Consider the following 21,626-nt stretch of genomic DNA (forward strand, 5'->3'; position numbering starts at 1 on the left):
GTGGTGGTTTTAACTATTCGCGGGGGTGTCTGGTACACACCCCCCGCGAATACGGGGGAAACACTGTATTTCACTTATTTCACCCCTTGAGAGCTCATCATCACTCATACTCTTCCTCGGAAGAGATATCACTGTTCTCACTCCTGGTTATACAGTAAAAATGCAAATAAAACAGAGAAAATGAAGAAAATCGTGAAAAAACATGCATGAACTCAAGCATGACTGATGAGGAGGCTGTGATGTCTTAGCCAAGAATGTCCACGATTGGCTGAAAAGAAAGTAGGAGGAGCTTAGTGTGTGTTAGTACAGCCTACCCACACCTGCAGAAACCAATAGGAGACATAACCCAACACTAAGATCTTTCCTATTGTGCTATGGAGTTATGACGACGTATATACGTCACGGGGAGAGTCACTGCACCCTCCATGACGTCATAAAAACGTCATGGTCCCGAAAGGGTTAATAATATTTAGGGATCATGATTAGGGTCATATTTATTGTTCAAACTCTTTAAGTAAGCATTTATTAGCATTTTTAGAGACTGTGCCAAACTTGCGCCAAAATTCCCCTTGTGCGAGGGGATCTGGAACCTAACCTGGCGTAAATTTGGGGTATTACTCTACATTGGAAATCTTTCTTTCACTGTTACTTCATTTACTCCGACAATCAATACACATTCTTATTCTTCCATGAGGCTTTCTTACCAGTACAGTTGGACTATTCCAAGCACTCACAATGGGTTCAATTACTCCTATCCTTTCTAATTCCTCACACTGCTCTTCAATTTCTTGCTTTACCGGGGTCTCTGATAAATCGGCTCATCATCAGTCACTTGATTATGGAACTCCATCAACCTAGCTGGCCCAAAGTCCTCATCATCTTGACTCAACACCCCTTCTTTCCAACAACAGTTCATACACCTGCTCTTTCTCTTTCTCACTGGACTTCTTATTAAACCTCATCTTACTGCCAAGTGTGAAAACTAATAAAGTTACCCCTAAGAAAGAGAGAGAGAACAAAATTGCATATGCACGTCAACCCTTAATGAATGGATTGATCCTGTGGATAAACAATATTAAGTGCCATTTATTTGAAAAGAATTGGGCGGGAAAGAGGTGCCAATACTTCTATAGCCCATAAATTCACTAATGGCAATTTTTGCACTAGCTAAAACCACAAATCAGTCATCTCAGGACTTCAGTGCTGCCTGTAACTTCAAGGCGGAATGTATTACCTCTGTCTCACATGACATCTTTTTGTAAATTTGCTCGTAAATATAACAAGGGGTTGCTTTTGGTGTTTGTCTTTTACAATAGTATGTCGGTGTAAATGTAATTTTACAAAGAAAGTGCAAAAAAATATTAGAAAAATACATGTAAAAGTAAAAAAGGTGACTGAATCTTTGTTCTCGGTAAATTTACTTACCGTTAAATATTTTTCAACAAATGTGCTAAGAATTTATTACTGATTTTATTTCTTATTTGTTTTGATATTGTGTGAGTGGTAATTATAATTTTACAAAACAAGATAAAATTTTTATTAGAAAAAACATATTTAAGTTGGTAAAATTTACAATTGTCTTGTAAAAGAGGGCCCACAGTGGGTTGTAAATATTTATTTTCAACTCTCGTGGAAGGTAGGGAAAATGTTAGATTTTTTTTTTTTCACCGTGTACATTTGCATATCTTCCTCTTAACATTGATGTGATTTTTTTCATAAATTGGCCAACCTCAAAGTTTACCCAGCCTAAGAACTACATATTTATATATTTACCCGTCCAGTAAGGGTTAGAAATATTTAATACACTAATGGCACTAGCAGACAAAGGTAAATCAAGATTACAGCGGAACCCCCCGTATTTGTGGGGGATGCACACACCACACACACGTGCCCTGTGAATAGCAAGAATCTGCAAATGCTTACAATTGCCTATTTTGTTAGTTCAAACTTATGAAAAACCCACTAATAAATGCTTATATGTACCTGGGTTTTTTAATTTTTTTTCACAAAAAGTGCATTTATTCATGAAATTGATGTGAAAATACAGTAGTTTGTGGATAATTCTCATTGCAAAATACCACAAATACGCAAATGTCTAGCAAATAGTCGGTAGATATGGTTCATAGAGAATGTTGAGAATGTGAATAAGGGGGTCCTTTGTAATTCACAAAACTAGGTTTTAAGATTATACAGTACGTATCAGTAAACTAAAATCAATCTTTAAAAAAAAAAAGAGGAGAAATGCCCATAGAAAGCATCAGAGCTACCTGCTTTTGGCTTAGTGATTCTTCCAGCAAATAGCATATCTGCTACAAACCAGTCAGTATTGAGGTAATATACCCTTTATTTATACCCTGCTGTTTGATTTGCTACCTCTAACCCTTCCAGCAAATAACATAGAGAGAGAGAGAGAGAGAAGGGCTGAACTGAGTTACTTACATTGGTTAAACAATTAAAAATGTCAGTAATACAGAATATATTATGTATATCTTTCTATCTGGTTAAACATATAAAAATGTCAGTAACACTGCATATATTATGTATATCTTTCTATCATCCAATCTCCCTTTTTTATCTATCTATATCTGTATCTATTGTTCACATTTTACTAGTATCCTTTGGCAAGAGAGAGAGAGAGAGACTGCGGCCAGGTGCTAAACCTTTCACATCAATGTGTCAAGATGATTGACAGTTACGCCTTCATCCCTCCCCTAAGTCGGAGACACAAAAAGATCAGGGAAAACAATTTATTGAATTAAAATCTTAGTAATTCACCATATTGTCTTTAATGAATTAATATGTTACTCTGCTTGCATTAATATTAATATTTGAAAATTAGTAAATCATTTATTTATTGTACAAAACAAGTAGACATAGTACATATACAGGCAGTCCCCGGCTTACGACGTTCCGAGGTTACGACGCTTTTTCTTAAATATTAATTGAAAAATCCACCCTGGGTTACGACGCTTGTTCCGAGGTTACGACGCTGACGCTTCAAACGCTCCGAGTTTACGACGCTTTTAAAAAACGCATACTATGATAAGAATCCTTTATAGTTTAGCACAGTTTCTCTCTCTCTCCTTGTATTTTCCGACGAAAATAATCACTAATTAGCATATTTTGATGTTTATTTTCATGACTAAATACATTTTTATAATACAAAAATGATTTACTAATTTTCAAATATTAATTTTGATTAATACTGTATTAGTAAGTTTAATAAGTTGAAATGATATCACATAATAAAAATAATAATTCTCTCTCTCTCTCTCTCTCTCTCTCTCTCTCTCTCTCTCTCCGCCCCTCTCTCTCTATCTCTCTCTCTCTCTCTCTCTCTACTACAAAGATGTATGTTTTTTTGTATGATAAATAAATGATTTACTATTTTCAAATATTTTACTATTTTCAAATATTAATATTAATTTATACAGCAATAATATCAATTCATTAAAGAAAATACCATAGTGAATTAGTAAGATTTTAGCTTATATATAAAAAATTATGGAAGAATGAAGGAAATCCCAGTCTTCTCTCAGTAACCTTTTCTTGAGATCCAGGTACTAAAACTTTCAGATATATCAAGTTCTGTGACAGCCAGGAGGGGTAAGAGCTGCAGTGTTGCAATCACGCGGTCCTGAAATTTCCCCACCCCCCCCCTCTCTCTCTCTCTCTCTCTCTCTCTCTCTCCTCTCTCTCTCTCTCTCTCTCTCTCTCTCTTTCTCTCTCTCTCTCTCTCTCTCTATCTCATTTACTGAGACTCGAGATTTTTTATGTACTTGTACTATTTGTTTTTAATACTTTCAAATAATAATAATAATAACTGTAATCACAAAATTCATATGTGATAGTATTTTAAAGAAATACAATATGTACTAATCTATCCATGTCACTTTTAATTAAGGTTAACTCTCTCTCTCTCTCTTTTGCCACACAAGATAATAATGTGTCATAGTGGTAACTCCCTCCCTCTCTTTCGCTGGAAGCGTTATAAGTATTTTTTGAGAGAACAGAGAGAGATAAACACTCACTCTCTCTCTCTCTCTCTCTCTCTTTTACCGAGATGAAAGAATTTTTATGGTACTAGTATGTAAAATGTTTATTGATAATTTCAGTTATTTAATAATAATAATAATAATAATAATAATAATAATAATAATAATAATGATAATAATAAATAAAACTTTAATTACAAAATTCATAATGGTCGTATTTTAAAGAGATGAAAATGACCTTTCCATTTCACTTGTAAGGATAATTCCTCTTTCTTACTGAGATGAGAGAATTTTTATGGTAGATGCACGTGTTTATTATATTTTCGAATAATAATAATAGAAGTAGTAATAATACGATAACTAATTTCAAAAGAAAATTCTTCCCTTTGTCTTTTTCTGTATCAATTTCCCTACCTCAACTCCAGTGACACTCGGAGCTTAACAATGCCATACAATGGTCAACGAATTTAATGGTTTTATGTAATCTCTCTCTCTCTCTCTCTCTTACTGAGATGAGATCATTTTCATGGACATGTATGTAATAAGTTTATCATTAATATTTTCCAATAATAATACTATTAACTGTAAGTACAAAATTCATATCTGAGTATTTTAAATACAATAATCATTCCATTTCTCTTTTAAATACTGTAAGGACAACTCTCTCTCTCTCTCTCTCTCTCTCTCTCTCTCTCTCTCTCTCTCTCTCTCTCTCTCTCTCTCTCTCTCTCTCTCCACAAGATACTTGTCATACATTTGGTGTTTCTATTTCTTCCTTTTATCTCTCTCGCTCCCAGCAAAAGAATTGATTGACAGACAAACATAATTGCACAGTCCTCTCTTTCTCTCTTCTCTGGAGAAATATATATATTTATGGAAGGGGGAAAAAGTTGCCTACAGACATTCATTTCAATCTATTGAAACCGTAAGGAGTTATTTCTCTCTCTCTCTCTCTCTCTCTCTCTCTCTCTCTCTCTCTCTCTCTCTCTCTTGTATTTTAATGAAAATATACAGTAATTTGTGAATACACTGTGTTGCACATGAAAAAAGTAAATTAGTGATAATTTTAGAGATACGGCCCTAAGAAAAATTGCAAATTAGTGAAATTTTCCCTGTGGACATGTTTTCAAGAACATCATTCCGGCTTACGACGATTTTCGGGTTACGACGCGTCTTAAGAATGGAACCCCCGTCGTAACCCGGGGACTGCCTGTATATGCTTAAAAATTCTCTCATCTGAGAGAGAGAGAGAGAGAGAAACTTATAATTTGTTTTATATTATTAAATGTTATTATTTAATCTTATTAAACTTAATATTTATATTTGAAAATTACTACTGTAAATCATGATTTTATCATAAATTGTACATGTATGTACAGTGCAGTATTTAGTCTGAAAATACAGAATATTGCTCTACGTAAAAATCTGTGAATAGGTGGGTTTCTGGCAAATAATTTATATTAGATAGGTTCTACAGAAAAATCCGTGAGCCAGTGAATTGTGAGACTGTGAATAAGGGGGTTTGACTGTATATATATGGTAATTTTTGCAACTAATCTAGGTCTTCAAGTTGTGATCAAGAAACTATGTTTTTGAAACAAAAACTTTCATCATAGAAAGCCATTTATCGTTTACAATGAGTACCCTCCTCACAGCCACATGAACCTAACTACCTTTCAAGCTACCTTGCATAAAATTTCCAGAAAAAATGAGGTTGATAAACACATGATGGTCCATGGGGTTTATACTGTGAGACTACCTTCTTCATCTGTCTGACCAGTGGTCCTGTGAACATTAAAAACTGCGATAAAAGCTTTTATTATTAATCGTTAATGGATGGATACTCTCATATGAGTAATAATAACAGGTTTGGGTGGTGGACGAATTACCTCCTGGTGAGTGTCAATGTTGCGCACCATTGATTTGGAGAAATCAGGCGGGAAAGAGGTTCCATTACTTTTAGATTGGCTTAGCTCCTGATTCTAGGCAGCTCATGATTTAGTCATGTACTGTCTCACTCTCACATGACTTCTTTTGTATACTATTTGCTCATATATTTGAATTAGCACAGCTCTTACCCTTAAGAGCCGAGCTAAATAAAAAAAAAAAAAACATGCAATACTCCAGCCCGGGGAAGCGTTGGGTTTGACCAACTTGAAAAATAGACCCATCAATGGAGAGAGGAAGATATGCAAATGCACATGGTGTAAGAATACAACAGACAAGAACTAAAATTAGTAACATATTTGGAGTATATATGTTGTAAAATATTTTTGTAAATTTACTTAGATCAAAGATGCAGTAACTTTTTTGGATTATGCATGCTTTTTCTAATATCTGTTTGCAATTTTTTGTTTTAAATTACAAGTATAACTGATATACTATCATAAAAAATAAGAACTAAAACCAACAGCAACCCCTGGGTATATTTATGAGCAAATATATAAAAAGGCATCATGTGAGAGAGAGAGAGAGGCAGTACAGGTCTCATTGAAGTCAAGTACGCAACTAAGTTATGAGCTGCATAGAATCAGCGAGCTGAGCCAAGCTAAAAGTTATCATTAGTGAATTTATGGATTTCAGAATTAATGGAACCTCTTTCATGCCTGATTCCCCCAAATCAATAGCGCGTAACATTGATGCTCACCATGGGTGAATCCGTCCACCACCCAAAACCTTTTATTGCTACTCATATGAGGGTATGTCCATTAGGGGTTAAGTGTTAATAGGTTTGTATGAAAAAAACTTTCTGTCTGAAAAATGGTATTTTAAAAGTTCAATATTAAGTATTTAAAAATACTATAATTGTTACCTTTTTTATTGTATAGTTCCGTCTTGCATCCTTTATAATTGCCATTACAGAAGCCTCACTTGGCTGCCAGCAGTCAGACTTATATCACCTTCTGGTGTCGTGTGGTTCCACCACCAGGCAAGCATATACTTAATTCTTAAAAGAGGTCTGTTGAACTTTCATTTATTATAGAGTTAGGATATTTGTAAAATTGTGTGCATGTTTTGAAATATTAAGGAATTAAATTATATTTTTACATGGTAATTTTTTTATTTAATTTGGCACAGAGGGTCTGGAACAAGAATTGAAAAATCTTCAGAGCCAGCATACAAATTCTTTTACAGTTTTTGGAACTTGGGTACAACCATTGCTTGAAAAAATTGATATAACTTTTAGACAAAGGAGGTTTTCTACCAAACCTGTGGGCCCATTGGGTAAGTTTTCTTTTTGTGCTTGATATATCAGAATAGCATTTATTTTGTTCCTGTTTTGTAATTTTGCATATACATTATTTCCTTGAATTGCATTTGCTTTGGTTTGAAATAGTTGACTGCATAGATTTGTTGAGACGGTTGCACAGAGTAGGAGTAACAGTCTATTTATGTGGAGCAAAATTTTTTTTTTAAATTCAATTTCTTATCATACAGACATTACTTTTCTTTAAAAAATCCGCATATTAGCACGAGTCTTCAAATGGAGAAACAAACCCACAGTTATGTAAATGTACATATATTTAAATTTAAAACATTAGGGATAGCCTTTGGGAATATGTTCAGTTCCCCTTATCAATTTAAATATATGTACATTTACATAACTGTGGATTTGTTTCTCCATTACTTTTATTACCTGAAAATTTTTATCTGAGGGTGTGAGATTGAAGTAGATATTAATTCTCCAGATAAGTTCCTTGTTGGACAAGGTTTACATGCTCGCCTACCGATTCGGTAGACCAGAGTTCGATTCCCCTCTGCCAACATGGAATCAAAGGAATTTTTTTCTGGTGATTAGAAATTAATTTCTCAATATATGTAATACATAAAAAATATCCCAATCCTTTGGGCCATCCCTAGGAGAGCTGTTAATCAGCTCAGTGGTCTGGTTAAACTAAGGTATACTTACTTACTCCAGTTAAGATACCATCATCAAGTAAGATGTTACTATTCCAATCAGTCATGTTATCATCCCAGTTGAGACATAGATGTGTTTAGAATTTAGCTTACTCAGTCGGCCTACTAGCTAGGAAGAAGAGTGGCAATTCAGTATGATAAACACATTTACATAGGAAGGTTAGGGCGTTAGAAATAGTTTTTGAACCACCTCATGAATGGTTGCTAATGGCTGGAAAGAAAGAATCCCTAGATGTTTTGGGAGATTCCCTTCCCACAACTTTCACACACAGTTGGTGGGTGATCTTGTTTTGCTTCCTAGACTTGCTCATGGCTCAGGTAAGTTTTAAGGTTCACCAAAGGATATTTCTTTTTGTAAGGGTTTTCGAGTTTACTTTTAGTGTACTTCGTCAGTTACAACTTTTTTCTTTTATTATTGCCATAGAAGGTCACTTTTAGCTTTAGGTCATGGAATTTTTAATTATGCAAATATATACTGTATAGTATTTGCGAGTATCAGATGACATTTAAATTCTAACATTCACCCCTAAAAATCGGGGGTCATCTTATACTACCATTCTAAAAGTCAAACCTTGAATTCTAAGTGATGTTTATAGGTAGGCTAGCCTAGGCCTCAGTGCGATGACCTCTGACATACATGGAAAGATTCACAATATGATATAAACTGATATTAAAGATAGTAAAATGTATTGGTGTGTTTGTGAAATTATTCCCTATCAATTAAATCAGTTTTTATGTATGCAAGCCCAGCTGAGAACATGTAAACAGTTATGGTTGTGCTCACAGAAACACTTATCTTTTGGTAACCTTTCAGAAACTTTAATAATAGTGTAATTACGGTAGTAATAATATTTTAGATAATATAACGTTCATTTTTCATTAAAAATTCCTTTTCAATTTGGTGGTAAATAACTTTTCCGAATAATATATGTAGTCATAAGAGCAGTAATTATTGTACATTATCTTATTGTTGTTTGCGATTGGCAACAAAGTGTAAATGTAATAAAACCATTTTTACATTATATATTATTGGCATATCTTTACAATAAATAGCCTATTCGAGGAATAATTCCATATCACCGAAATCAACGGTGTGGCCGAGTGATGAGAGGCGCCCATCCTATCTTCTTGAGCCTCTCCCTCTTCCCCTACTGCCCCTTCCTCTGTTGTTTCTATTGTGAAAGGGCCGATGATTTAGCCTCTTTGGGGAAGAGGGTCTTGTGGCTCTATTAGGGATGTTATGTCTCACTGTCTTCTTTCGAGACATTTGCTGCTGTCTTCCCTCCAAAGGAGTAGTTTGGCTATTAGACGTTTTCCTAACTGCCTGCTGCACCAACCTATCGTTAGTATCCATCCTTCTTCTATCTATCGCCTCTTCCAGTATGACCTCTGGCAACAGCAGTTGCGACTCCAAGATATCCCCATTCCTCATCGCTAACAGGGAATCCAAATCCACATTGCGGCTTAGTCTAGCCAACGCTGCATCTCTCCTCATTAGCAGGATATTTGCCCAAACATTGGCACTTACGTTTGTCAGGTAAGCAGTCGCCTTGGAACCTGACTGTAGTAATCTAATGAATAATGATTCATCCACTACTTTTCTTGTTACTTCCGAGGATGCAATCTTCGCCACTGCTGTTGACTAAAGATCTAACCAAGAAGCAGCCTGAAAGACAGAAGAAGCTGTTGCTTCTAACGTAGCAGCCTCTTGGTACGTCATCGAAGGGCACTCCATTTTAACCTGATCCAAGGTTAATCCAGGCCTTAATCTTACAACATTAGGGTTCACTTGTCTAGACAGCAAAGGGGCCTTCGGTGTCGTATAATATTTCCTTTGCTTTGTCATTGGAGGGGGAATAAATTTAAAGGATCTATTAGATCTTAAGGAATTATCCCTTCCTGCAATCTTTGCGTTTACGTGTTGCAAGACCGAATCCGCATGACTCGAACAAGGCAATTCATACGACACCTTGGTATCCCTTTTTAATCCAAATGCCATGTTAATTCCAGGCAGAAGCATACTGGCCGGTGTTTCTGTCTTCTCCGAAAGGTTATTGAATTGACGAATCAAATCAATCACCTCTGCATACGAGGCCAGAAACTCTTGGTTTTCTCCTTCCTCCGGCTCTAATGTACCATTCTCCGTCACAAGGGATTTTGTCTCGCCCCTATCTTCTGACAGACGGCCCGGAATTCCACGGCCGCCTGTCCCTACGGCCGCGGTCTCTTTGATCTTTGCTGGCCACTGTTGGCTCGATCCCGGATAGTCAGCAGGGGAATAGCAAAGTCCAGGGAGAAATTACTCAGGGACAGGGCGACCCTCCTGCAGCTTTGTCACAGCCTAGGTATTGTGATAAATAAGGAGAAGTCGCAGTTGGATCCAAGTCAACGTTTGGAGTACCTGGGAATGGTGATAGACACAACAGAAGCCAAAGTATTCCCGACAGACCAAAGAATAGAGAAATGCAAACAAGTGGTGAATGCCTTTCTGGAAAAACAGACACAGCCAGCAAGACAGTGGCAGGTGGTGCTGGGAATCCTAACCTCCCTGGAGAAGCTAGTACCACAAGGAAGGCTACACCTTCGGTCCCTACAGTGGAGGATGAAGGAGTTTTGGTCACCAATAGTAGATCACCCGTATGAGCAAATTCCCTTGTCGGCGGAAATGAGGAAAGACTTGCTGTGGTGGGTGAACGACGACAATCTGACAGTGGGTGTCCCCCTTCAACAATCCTCTCCAGACCTCTTACTGTTCTCGGATGCGTCACTAGAAGGCTGGGGAGCCCATATGGAGGAGTTGATGGTGTCAGCAAAATGGAGTTGCAAGGACAGAGAACTCCATATAAACGTGCTGGAGTTAAAAGCTGCGTTTCTAGCTCTACAGGAATTCAGGGAGAGAGTAAAGGGACACTCAGTGGTATTGATGTCAGACAACACCACAGTAGTAGCTTATATAAACAAACAAGGAGGCCTAGTTTATCGGCAGTTACATGTGATGACAGTTCAACTTCATCAGTGGGCTGTAGAGAACCTGGTAGACATCAGGGCCAGGTATATTCCGGGAAAAAGAAACATAGTGGCCGACAAGTTGAGCTGCAGGGATCAGATTCTGGGAACGGAGCGGTCCCTGCACCAACATTTTATTTGAAGGACGTTGCCCATAGATCCTTGGACACTTTTTCCTTGGGTCCAGTGGTGGCGGCCCAACAAGTGATATAGCTCATCCAGTGCCCCTGGCGGGTCAGTTTGCGTCTAGTCTAAGATGAAGGATGACTGGTCTTTTTTCTTTACTACTTTCTTCCTACTCCTTTAACTACGGGCAATATGAAGGAGAGTACCGTCATGTGCTGGAACGGACTAGATGCAGGTGAGGTGGTCAGCCATACTTTGAAGCTATCTTAGGTTATGATATACTTTTCAGTAGCAACACACCCCTCTAGATAATAGGGAAGAGAGGGGTGAAGGTGGATCCAGTTACAAGGGACAAGAGTAAACCATAGAATGGTATCTACACCCAAGGAGGGAAACCAATAGATTCGCTTATATCTTTGGTTCTAGGTTCATTGTCCATTCTCTTAGAATTTCCCTATATATTCGGAAATGGATAAGGTGGCAAACTCCCAGTCAGTTGTAGAGACTTACCTCCCTCCAATAAGTAAGTCTATCCTAATGTTAAGACCGAAGGTTTGTTCCGTATATGAAGAAATACCAAATTTGTAACTAATTTGTATTTTTCATAACTAACAAACCTGAGGTCTTAACAGGTAAAGGCCCACCTCGAACCACCCCTCTAGCAGTCTAAACTGGGTTAGAAGTATAACTGGTGGGTCACAGGTAGCCGTGGGCATTCTGGGTATACGTGCCCCGTGACCTGGTATAGATGCCAATAGTCCTTGGATCTCACAAGTGTAATTTTAATTCTACTGGTTTCCAGCTTGGCGCTAGTAAATCCTAATGTTAAGACCGAAGGTTTGTTAGTTATGAAAAATACAAATTAGTTACAAATTTGGTATTTTTCATTAACCCTCTTACGCCGGAGCGGTAAATAAAAAATTGTCTCCCGTGTGCCGGAGGGGTTTCGGAGTGAGCGCGGAAGCAGAAAAAATATCTTTTTCAAAAAATCACAGCGCGCTTAGTTTTCAAGATTAAGAGTTCATTTTTGGCTCCTTTTTTTGTCATTGCCTGAAGTTTAGTATGAAACCATCAGAAATGAAAAAAATTATCATTATCATATATAAATAATGCGATATATGATAGTGCAAAAAACGAAATTTCATATATAATTGTATTCAAATCGCGCTGTGCGCAAAACGGTTAAAGGTAACAAGTTACTTTTTTTTCATTGTAATGTACACTAAATTGCAATCATTTTGGTATATAACACATTGTAAAACGATAAAAGCAACAGAGAGAAAATATTATCACAAAATAATGCATGAATTCGTAACGCGCAGACGTAAACAAATATTTTTTTCAAAAATTCACCATAAATCTAAATATTGTCCTAGAGACTTCCAATTTCTTTCAAAATGAAGACAAATGATTGAATATTACTATACTGTAAGAGTATTAGCTTACAATTGCAGTTTTTGACCATATCTGACGAGTTAAAGTTGACCAAATGTCGAATTTTTTTATATATATTTTTTATATGCAATTATTTCGGAAATAAGAAAAGCTACAATCTTCAAATATTTTTTGTTTTTTTCTACATGAAATTGCGCACATTTTCATATATAAAACTCTATGAAATGCCTAATATGAAACGGAGCAAATATTCCGAGAATGGGACGTACGTATTTTGGAGATTTGTGGCGGAGAATCCGTGCGCGGAGGGAAGGAAAGATTATTTTTAAATTCACCATAAATCTAAATATTTTGCTAGAGACTTCGAATTTGTTTCAAGATGAAGATAAATGACTGAATATTACTAGACTGTAAGAGTTTTAGCTTACAATTGCGTTTTTCGACCATTTCGATAGAGTCAAAGTTGACCGAACGTGGTTTTTTTTCTATTTATCGTGATTTATATGCAAATATTTCAAAAATCAGAAAAGCTACAACCTTCAATTATTTTTTGTTGTATTCTACATGAAATTGCGCACATTTTCATATATAAAACTTTATGTAACGGCTAAATTAAAATGGTGCAAACATTACCACAATCGCACGTATGATTTTTTCGGAAGAGTTACCACGCGGACATAAAGAAAATGTTATTTTTTTCATAAATTCACCATAAATCGAAATATTGTGCTAGAGACTTCCAATTTGTTGCAAAATTAAGGTAAATGCTTGAATATTACTAGAATATAAGCGTTTTAGCTTACAATTGCGTTTTTCGACCATTTCGGTAGAGTCAAAGTTGACCGAAGGTTGAAATTTTGGCAATTATCGTTATTTATATGGAAATATCTCAAAACTGATAAAAGCTACAACCATGGGTTGTTTTTAGTTGTATTGTGCATGAAATTGCGCACATTTCCATATATAAAACTTTATATAACGGCTAATTTTAAAATTGTGCAAACATTACCACAATCGCATGTATGATTTTTTTTGGAAGAGTTACCGCGCGGACGTAAGGAAAAAGTTTTTTCATAAATTCACCATAAATCGAAATATTGTGCTAGAGACTTCCAATTAGTTGCAAAATTAAGGTAAATGATTGAATATTACTAGAATATAAGCGTTTTAGCTTACAATTGCGTTTTTCGACCATTTCGGTAAAGTCAAAGTTGACCAAAGGTTGAAATTTTGGCAATTATCGTTATTTATATGAAAATATCTCAAAACTGATAAAAGCTACAATCATGAGTATTTTATTGTTGTATTCTACATAAAAATGCGCACATTTTCATATTTAATACTTCATGTAACGGCTAATTTACAATGGTACAAAAATTATGTCAAAGTGACGAAATAATTTCCGAGATGTGTCACAGATACTTTTTAGTGCGGCAAGAAAGAAATTCGCGCTTGCGCGCCTGCGTAACGATTGTAAACAAAACAACACCTTGATCCGTGAACTCCCAGCATCCCCCAAGGCGCGTGATTCAAAAGTTTTAGGCTGGTAGGCCTATAAGTATTTTTCCGCGAATTTAAAAAAAAAACTTTTGTAAGTCAACGTAAAATACGTCCAGTCGGCACACGGAGACAAAAAATCTCGACGTAAAATACGTCCAGTCGGCGTAAGAGGGTTAAAATTTCATTATCATTTTGTTGAAATAACAATTTTGGATTACATAAAACTGTTAAGAACAATTCAGTCATACGAACAGCTAAGTAAGATCATTTTTGTACATTAGACTAACCTTGGTCTTCATCTCTTTATCCCATCTTCTAGTTAAACAAGTTAAAGTAAATGTGAATGATAAAAGTATCATTAGCAGCACTGTACTCATTGCATAAATGTGTACAACCAGCTGTTTTGCTTGCATTTCTACCATCTTACGATAGTAAATAATTATCGTATTTATGGTGTAAATGATGTTAGGTAGAATAGAACTGATATATTTTTACATTAAAGCACTGTACAGTGGTCCCCTGTATTCGCGGGGATGCGTACCAGACCCCCCCGTGAATAGTTAGAACCCGCGAATGTTTGGAACCCCTATGAAAATGCTAAAAACAGCCTATTTTGTTAGTTAAAACTCAAGAAAAACCACTAAAAATTTTCATACTTGTTTTTATTAATAGTTTTATCACAAAAAGTGTATTTTATGATGAAATTGATTAAAAAACCCAGGAACTTGTGAATATTTCTCATAGAAAAATACCGCGAATAATGCGGGGAAACGTTCCCGAGAGAAATCCGCGAATCCGGAGAACGCGAATAGGGTGGGTCCACTGTATACCCTTATTTGTTATGGAGAAAAGAATGGAAAGGAAATTTACCGCCAAACATAAGCTGCAAAATGTAGGTAAAGCTGCTAAATCTAATGACTAAAAATTATGGTGCAAATGCAACATGGATGAAACTCCCCTAAACTTTGTTGTGCCATCAAACTAGACTAAATAAAATAGGGGAACAAAATATTTTAATCAAAACTACTGCCCATGAAAGAACACATTTAGCTGTTTTTAAATGTGTATAGCAGATGGAACAAAACTTTTCCCCCATGGTTATCTTTAAATAAAAATTGATACCTAAAAGACAATTCCTGAAGGGTATCGTTGTCTAAATTCACAAAAACATAAACAGTGCAAATGGCACATGGTCATTGTTTGTATTTTATAAGACAATAATTGAGAATACTGTACATACAATATTATTGGATACAGTGAAGTAAAGCATAACTTTTTAAAATATCCATGGAAAAGATGCATATTAGTTATATTTGTATTTTATATTATGATACTAATATGTGAATATTAAATATGCTAATTTTATATTGTGTATGATGCAACCTCCTTAAAATTAGCGTCAAAATTAGGTCTTCAAAATGCAAGTATATACAATAACCAAAAGCTAACCTATACACAGGTTTTGTAATTTATCAGTCGTCTTATACAACAGATATGAGAAAAAATCATGAAAATTTGCCATAGTATTTTATCCCGTCTTATCTAAAGGTCATCTTATACACGGAAATATACAGTAGGTAATAACTTTTAACTTATGGAAAGTGTGTATCTGTTTACAATGACCACTCCATGAAATATTCAAATGAATTATAAGAAAGTCTGAGAACTGTGTTTAAGGGGGCCGGCCGGCTAATGCCATTTTTTAAGGACAGGACTTTGACATTCATACCATTTAATAAGGTGACTTGGGACATCTCCAAACCGCATATGATTTTTGCCTCTGACCTTCGGTTTTGACACCAGGGCGAGTTATCCTGAAAATAACCATTTTTCAAATTCTATCTCCTCCCTTGATACTTAATATTAAGACCTGGGATTACTACCATATATCTGATATAGACCTCCAATCAAATGAGTTTTTTTTTTTTAGTAATTTTTTTTAGTAATTTTTTTGCTATATATGAATTTTTTCATTATGGTAAAAAAATAAACCCTATAAATCAGAAAATAAAAAAGAAATAAAAAAAAATGGAAAAAGGGCTTCATTTGATTGTTCTATAATGTCTTTCTAAGTTATATACTAAATTTCAATGCTATTGCTGTAAAAACTAAGGGAGAAGATAGAATTTGAAGGTCAATAAGTATAGTTTTGAGATACGGGCATTCAAAGTTTTTCTTTGTATTTTTACAAAGACAATGTTGATACAGTAGGGCCTCGATAAATGCGGGAGATAGGGCCCAGAACCCCCCGTGATAAGTAAATACCCGTGTTATCCTGGTACTCCCCCCAAAAAATTGCTTTAAACTGCCTACTTTAATAATTAACCCACCCAAGACCACTATTTCTATGTTTATAACTGCCTACTTTAGTTCAAGCACCAAATATGTCTTCAACTATCACCTTAAACTAAATTCAAGACAGTTTCCAAGTTATTCTTTCCTATCTTAAATTTCCCCTTCATCAGATCAGCAAACAAAAGTATATTACCTAACAATTCCTTTCTATTTTCATGATTTGGCTGCTGCACCAAACTAAAAGTACATAGTATATCTATTTTGTGAATGAACATATTTATGATAAAAAAAACATGATTTACTGTAAAGATTACAGCACCCAACTATAAACAGCAAAATACAGCAATAAAAATATATTTTTGTCTTTTGTTTATCTTAAGAATCAGCTGATGGACATTTATTACCGAAAGAATTGTTTTGGAAAACAATTTAGTTGCTAAAATAAATGAATTTATTAATGGAATTATTATTATTTTTAACTTTGTACGTAATAGTTTATGATATTATGATACAGTAATTCATATTTCATTGAGAGAGAGAGAGAGAGAGAGAGAGAGAGAGAGAGAGAGAGAGAGAGAGAGAGAGAGAGAGAGAGAGAGCGAGCAGCTTAGGATGAGAGTAACTGTTGAATAGTTTGAGAGAGCAGCTTAGGACGAGAGTACTGTTACTAGCTTAGCTCGAGAATAACATAATGAAATTTGTATTTTAAATATTTTTATGGTGATAAGAAATGAAACATGGATAGTGATAAGATATTCACTTGTATACTGTTATAATATGTGATAATCATTAGTCAACTATAAAAGTTGTATTGAAGTACAGTTTCGTAAATCACAGAAAGAGTAAAAATATGGCAACACATGTACCTACAAATATCGGGGACCTTCTTGTTCTTTTATTACGATAATAATAGATCAGTATTATAGTTTTTTTCTGTGAGAGAGAGAGAGAGAGAGATTTTGCTATTTACATTCATAGTATTTGAAAATTTGTAAATAAGTTTATCCTAAAAATGCATTTAGTCATGAAAAGAAGAAGAAAACACAGTAATTAGTGAATCTTGCTCGATGATAAAATTTGCGATTTCGTTAATTTTCCGAGATATACGTAGTATTTGGGCTCCACAAAAAAAGTAAGTAAAGTGATTTATGACAGTTTAGAGGCTACTTATGTAAAAATACATCGGTAGTTTGTAGAACGGTGTAACCACTATCACATTGTGTAAAAATAGACTGTAGGTTTGGTGACGTCACGGTGGTCATGCGTACTTTTTTAGTGAATGAATATACATTTATGATAAAAAAATAGTTTTTAAATATCTAACCTCCCTGGTAGTTACATATATATAGCTTAATCCCACTGATTCGTCGCGCGCACGGCAGAAATTCAAAATTCACGGCTATCGCCGATAGACGGTCAGGTGATCATACCTGTGCTCCCTCTATGTAGGTATCTGGAACCATTCCCATTTTTCCTCAGAAATTCCCTGCCGTCGCTCGGTGCAGCACGTTTGGAAATTCGCTCTTCATTGTTTGGGTTTGCTACAATTGGTGAAGTACCCATTTTTTCTTGTTTTTTTCGTTGATGTCTTTTGCTGATTTTGGACTTTTCTTTGCTTTTCTTTGTGCTTAGATAGACTTTGTTGTTGTCCGACTTGGAATTTTCTCTGATATTGGTTTTCTCAAGATGGCTGACTCTGTTGTGAGAATGTGTGTGAAGGGGTGCAAGACCCGGCTTCCTAAAGCCTCTCTTGACCCCCACTCTATTTGTAAGCATTGCAGAGGACACGTTTGTACTTTGGAAGATAGATGCAATGAATGTGAGAGTCTGTCGGAGAGAGAATGGAGAGAATATGATAGGTATGTGAGACGTCTAGAAAAAGACAGAATTAGGAGAGCTAGATCTTCTAGTGTTCTTTCTTCTAGATCTTCTGATAATTTGCCCCCCTCTAACGTATCTAAATCTAATGATCCTGATCCTAAGGTAGTAGTACCAGATCCTCCTATGGTGTCGGAGGTAAGTGAACCAACCATGAAGGATATTATGGCTGCAATTTCTGCCTTAGGAGTACAAGTGAAATCCCTTACTACAGATAAGGAAGTGATGTGGGGTGCAGTGCGGGGTTTACAACGTAAATTCGGTGATAGTGTAGTGGAGGGTGCGTCCGTTTGTGTCTGTCATGCTCCTAGACCTAGACCTCTTCCATGCTCCCCAGCCCCTGGGAGAAGGAACGTCGACAGGCTAAGGGAGGTGAGAGACATTGAACAGCGAACGGGCGTCCCCTCGAGTGATCCTGTTGACGCATCCCAGGACGCTCTCCCTCGCCACAGGAAAGGTGAGATGAAGAAGTGTTCGTCTTCGTCTGATGACGCAAGACCTCGACGCAGTTGGCGTCAACCCCTGGAATCAAGACCTCTCAAGTGACGCAAGTCCCCCGTAGCGTTTCAACCGTCATGCAGTAATTGGAGCTCGCCGGAGAAGTTCTTGTCGGAGGAAGACGACGCATCTGCTCCGAAACAGAGACGCATGACGCACAGCTCATCGGAAGAAGGAGACGTTTGTTTTACATCGGTGCATGCTTCTTCCCCTCCCCCGGATTGGGAAGTGTCACAAGGAGCGTCTCCACCTCATCAACAGAATTTCGCTACTAGTGTCTCCGAAGCGGTAGACTTGCGGGCAGTGCCACCTTCAGTTATTTCCCAGCAGCAAGAGGCACCGCAAGCAGCGTTCTTGTCAGGAATACAACAATCCATTTCGTCCCTTTTTGACGCTTTCAAGTCACAAAGATTGAATGAAGAGACGCGCAAATCAAGAGAGAACCTAAGGACGTTAATAGACCAGGCAAGAGGATACGATCGGAATCGGCTAAGAGAGACACTTCCTGTCAGTGTGACGCGGACTCGCTGCAAGCTGCAGCGATAGTAGACGCTCCCTCGCAGCAAGCTGGACGCGTAACAGAAGGCGTCAAGGAGCGTGACGCTCCGTCGCAGGCTGGACGCAGTCAGGACACAATCAGTCAGGACGACGGACGTTTTTCTCCCGCTCGTTCGACTTCAGACAATATCAACCTACTGGAAGAAGTTTCGTATGATGAGACACAAGAAAATCTACACGCAGCAGATTTCAAGAGGTTACTTGCGGTCTTAGCAGAATTGTATCCGTCAGATTTTCAACAGGCAGTTCCTCAAAGTCCACCCTCGCAATTTTTGAAGGGTAAACCTCAGAAGTCTTCCTCCTTTAGGAAGACGGTGTTGGCCAGATCGGCCAAGAAAGCTTTTTCAACGTTGAATGATTGGATTAACAAGAAGAAGGAACAGGGTAGGACTACCTTTTCCTTCCCTCCTACGAGATTGACCTCTCGCTCGAGCGTGTGGTACGAGACTGGGGAAGCTCTCGGTTTGGGAGTTCCTGCCTCCTCCAAGGAGACTTCTCCAGGCTTGTAGACGCATCGCGTAGGACTGCCATGTCCAAGGCTAAGATTATGTGGTCCGGTTCTGAAATAGACCACTTGCTGAAAGGCATTTTCAGAACCATTGAAGTCTTCAGTTTAATGGATTGGACTCTTGGAGCTCTCGCGGATGTGTCCAACGGCAAGAACGAGACGCTTATGCATTTGATTGCCTGTCTAGATAAAGCGGTAAGGGATGGCACTGTCGAGCTAACGGCCCTATTTGCAGTGGGCATTCTTAAGAAGAGGGCTATGTTTTGTTCTTTTCTTTCGTCGGGAGTGACGTTGGCGCAGAAGTCGGAACTTTTATATGCTCCATTAACGAAGCAGCTATTCCCTTCAGAGCTGGTTAAGGATTTGTCGGCTGCTCTTGCGCAACAAGGACTGCTAACTTTTTAGCCAGGAAGGAGAAGGAGACTCCTCCCACGCATCAGCCCTTTCGTGGGAAGACTTTTGCGAGAGGAACCCAGAGGACGGCTGCAGGAGGACAACCCAGGAAAACCCCTAAGCTGCAACCTAAACCCAGGAAATGATTTTGTCAGCCTCCAGACACGAGTGGGAGCCAGACTTTCACACTACTGGCAAGAGTGGAAGCTAAGGGGAGCGGACGAATGGACAATCGAGGTTCTGAAGGAAGGATACAAGATCCCCTTCGTAAAGAAGCCCCCTCTTTCGTCAGAGCCATTGAGTTGACAGCCACTTATTCAGGAAACAAAGCAACAGCTCTGCAGGAACAGGTCGATCAGATGCTGTCAAAAGCGGCAATAGAGATAGTAGAAAACACCTCTTCGGAGGGATTTTACAACAGACTTTTCCTGGTACCAAATAACTCGTGTTGGAGACCCGTCCTGGACGTAAGTCCTCTGAACAAATTCGTAAACAAGGTCAAGTTTGTGATGGAAACAGCAGCGTCAGTCCTAGCAGGCACCAGACAGGGGGACTGGATGGTGTCAATAGACCTGCAGGACGCATATTTCCACGTCCCCATTCACCCGGATTACAGGAAATACCTGAGATTTGTTCATCGGTCAAAAACGTATTAGTTCAGAGCACTTTGTTTTGGACTAAACACAGCTCCTTACTAAACACTCGAGTGGTGTCGAACGTATCCCGGTGGTTACATCTGGAAGGGGTACGGATTTCGATGTACCTGGACGACTGGATAATCAGAGCCAAGTCGCAAGTAGAGTGTCTGGAGGATCTACAAGCAACTATGATGTTAACAGTTGGGGCTGTTAGTAAATCTAGACAAATCACAACTGAATCCTTCGCAAGACATCATCTACCTGGGGATGAGGATTCAGTCAGTGGTTTTTCGGGCTTTTCCTGCCCCGAATCGCATTCTAGAGTGCTTAAGAAAGGTGAAGCTCTTCCTAGGGAGATGGACCTGCTCGGCGAGGGAGTGGATGAGTCTGCTGGGGACCCTTTCCTCGATCGAGCAATTCGTCTCTCTGGGAACACTACACCTTCGTCCTCTTCAGTTTCGTCTAGCAAGTTATTGGACGAGAGATAAAGACCTCGAGACTTGGATTCCGATTCCTCGGGGAATCAAGGATCCATTGAGTTGGTGGAACGACCACAAAAAACTTCAAGAGGGCCTCGAACTTCAACAGAAGAACCCCGACCTAGTGTTGTATTCAGACGCATCAGACATGGGATGGGGTGCAACACTGGGGAAGGACGCGATCTCTGGTTTATGGCAAGATCATCAAAAAGAATGGCATATCAATGTGAAGGAGCTGACGGCCATTCATTTAGCCCTTCGGCACTTCCAGGAAGAAGTCGAGAACAAGGTAATGCAGGTCAACGCGGACAACACCACGGCGTTGGCCTACATAAAGAAACAGGGAGGCACTCGTTCGGACTCCCTTTACGAGGCAGCAAAGGATTTATTGTTGTGGGCAAAGGAGAGGAACATTACGCTTCTAACTCGCTTCATAGAA

General features: G+C 37.8%; 1 protein-coding gene across 3 annotated transcripts in view; it reads left to right on the forward strand.

The window, feature by feature from the left end:
* LOC135227060 (structural maintenance of chromosomes protein 6-like) overlaps nucleotides 1-21,626 on the forward strand; it is a 287,005-nt gene that overhangs the window by 134,508 nt on the left and 130,871 nt on the right. For all 3 annotated transcript variants that reach the window (XM_064266876.1, XM_064266875.1, XM_064266877.1), the window contains exon 12: nucleotides 7,074-7,220. In XM_064266876.1, coding sequence (XP_064122946.1) covers nucleotides 7,074-7,220 — 147 coding nt within the window. The remainder of the gene's footprint in view (nucleotides 1-7,073; nucleotides 7,221-21,626) is intronic.

This window comes from Macrobrachium nipponense, chromosome 15, assembly GCF_015104395.2.
Source record: "Macrobrachium nipponense isolate FS-2020 chromosome 15, ASM1510439v2, whole genome shotgun sequence".
Taxonomy (NCBI): domain Eukaryota; kingdom Metazoa; phylum Arthropoda; class Malacostraca; order Decapoda; family Palaemonidae; genus Macrobrachium; species Macrobrachium nipponense.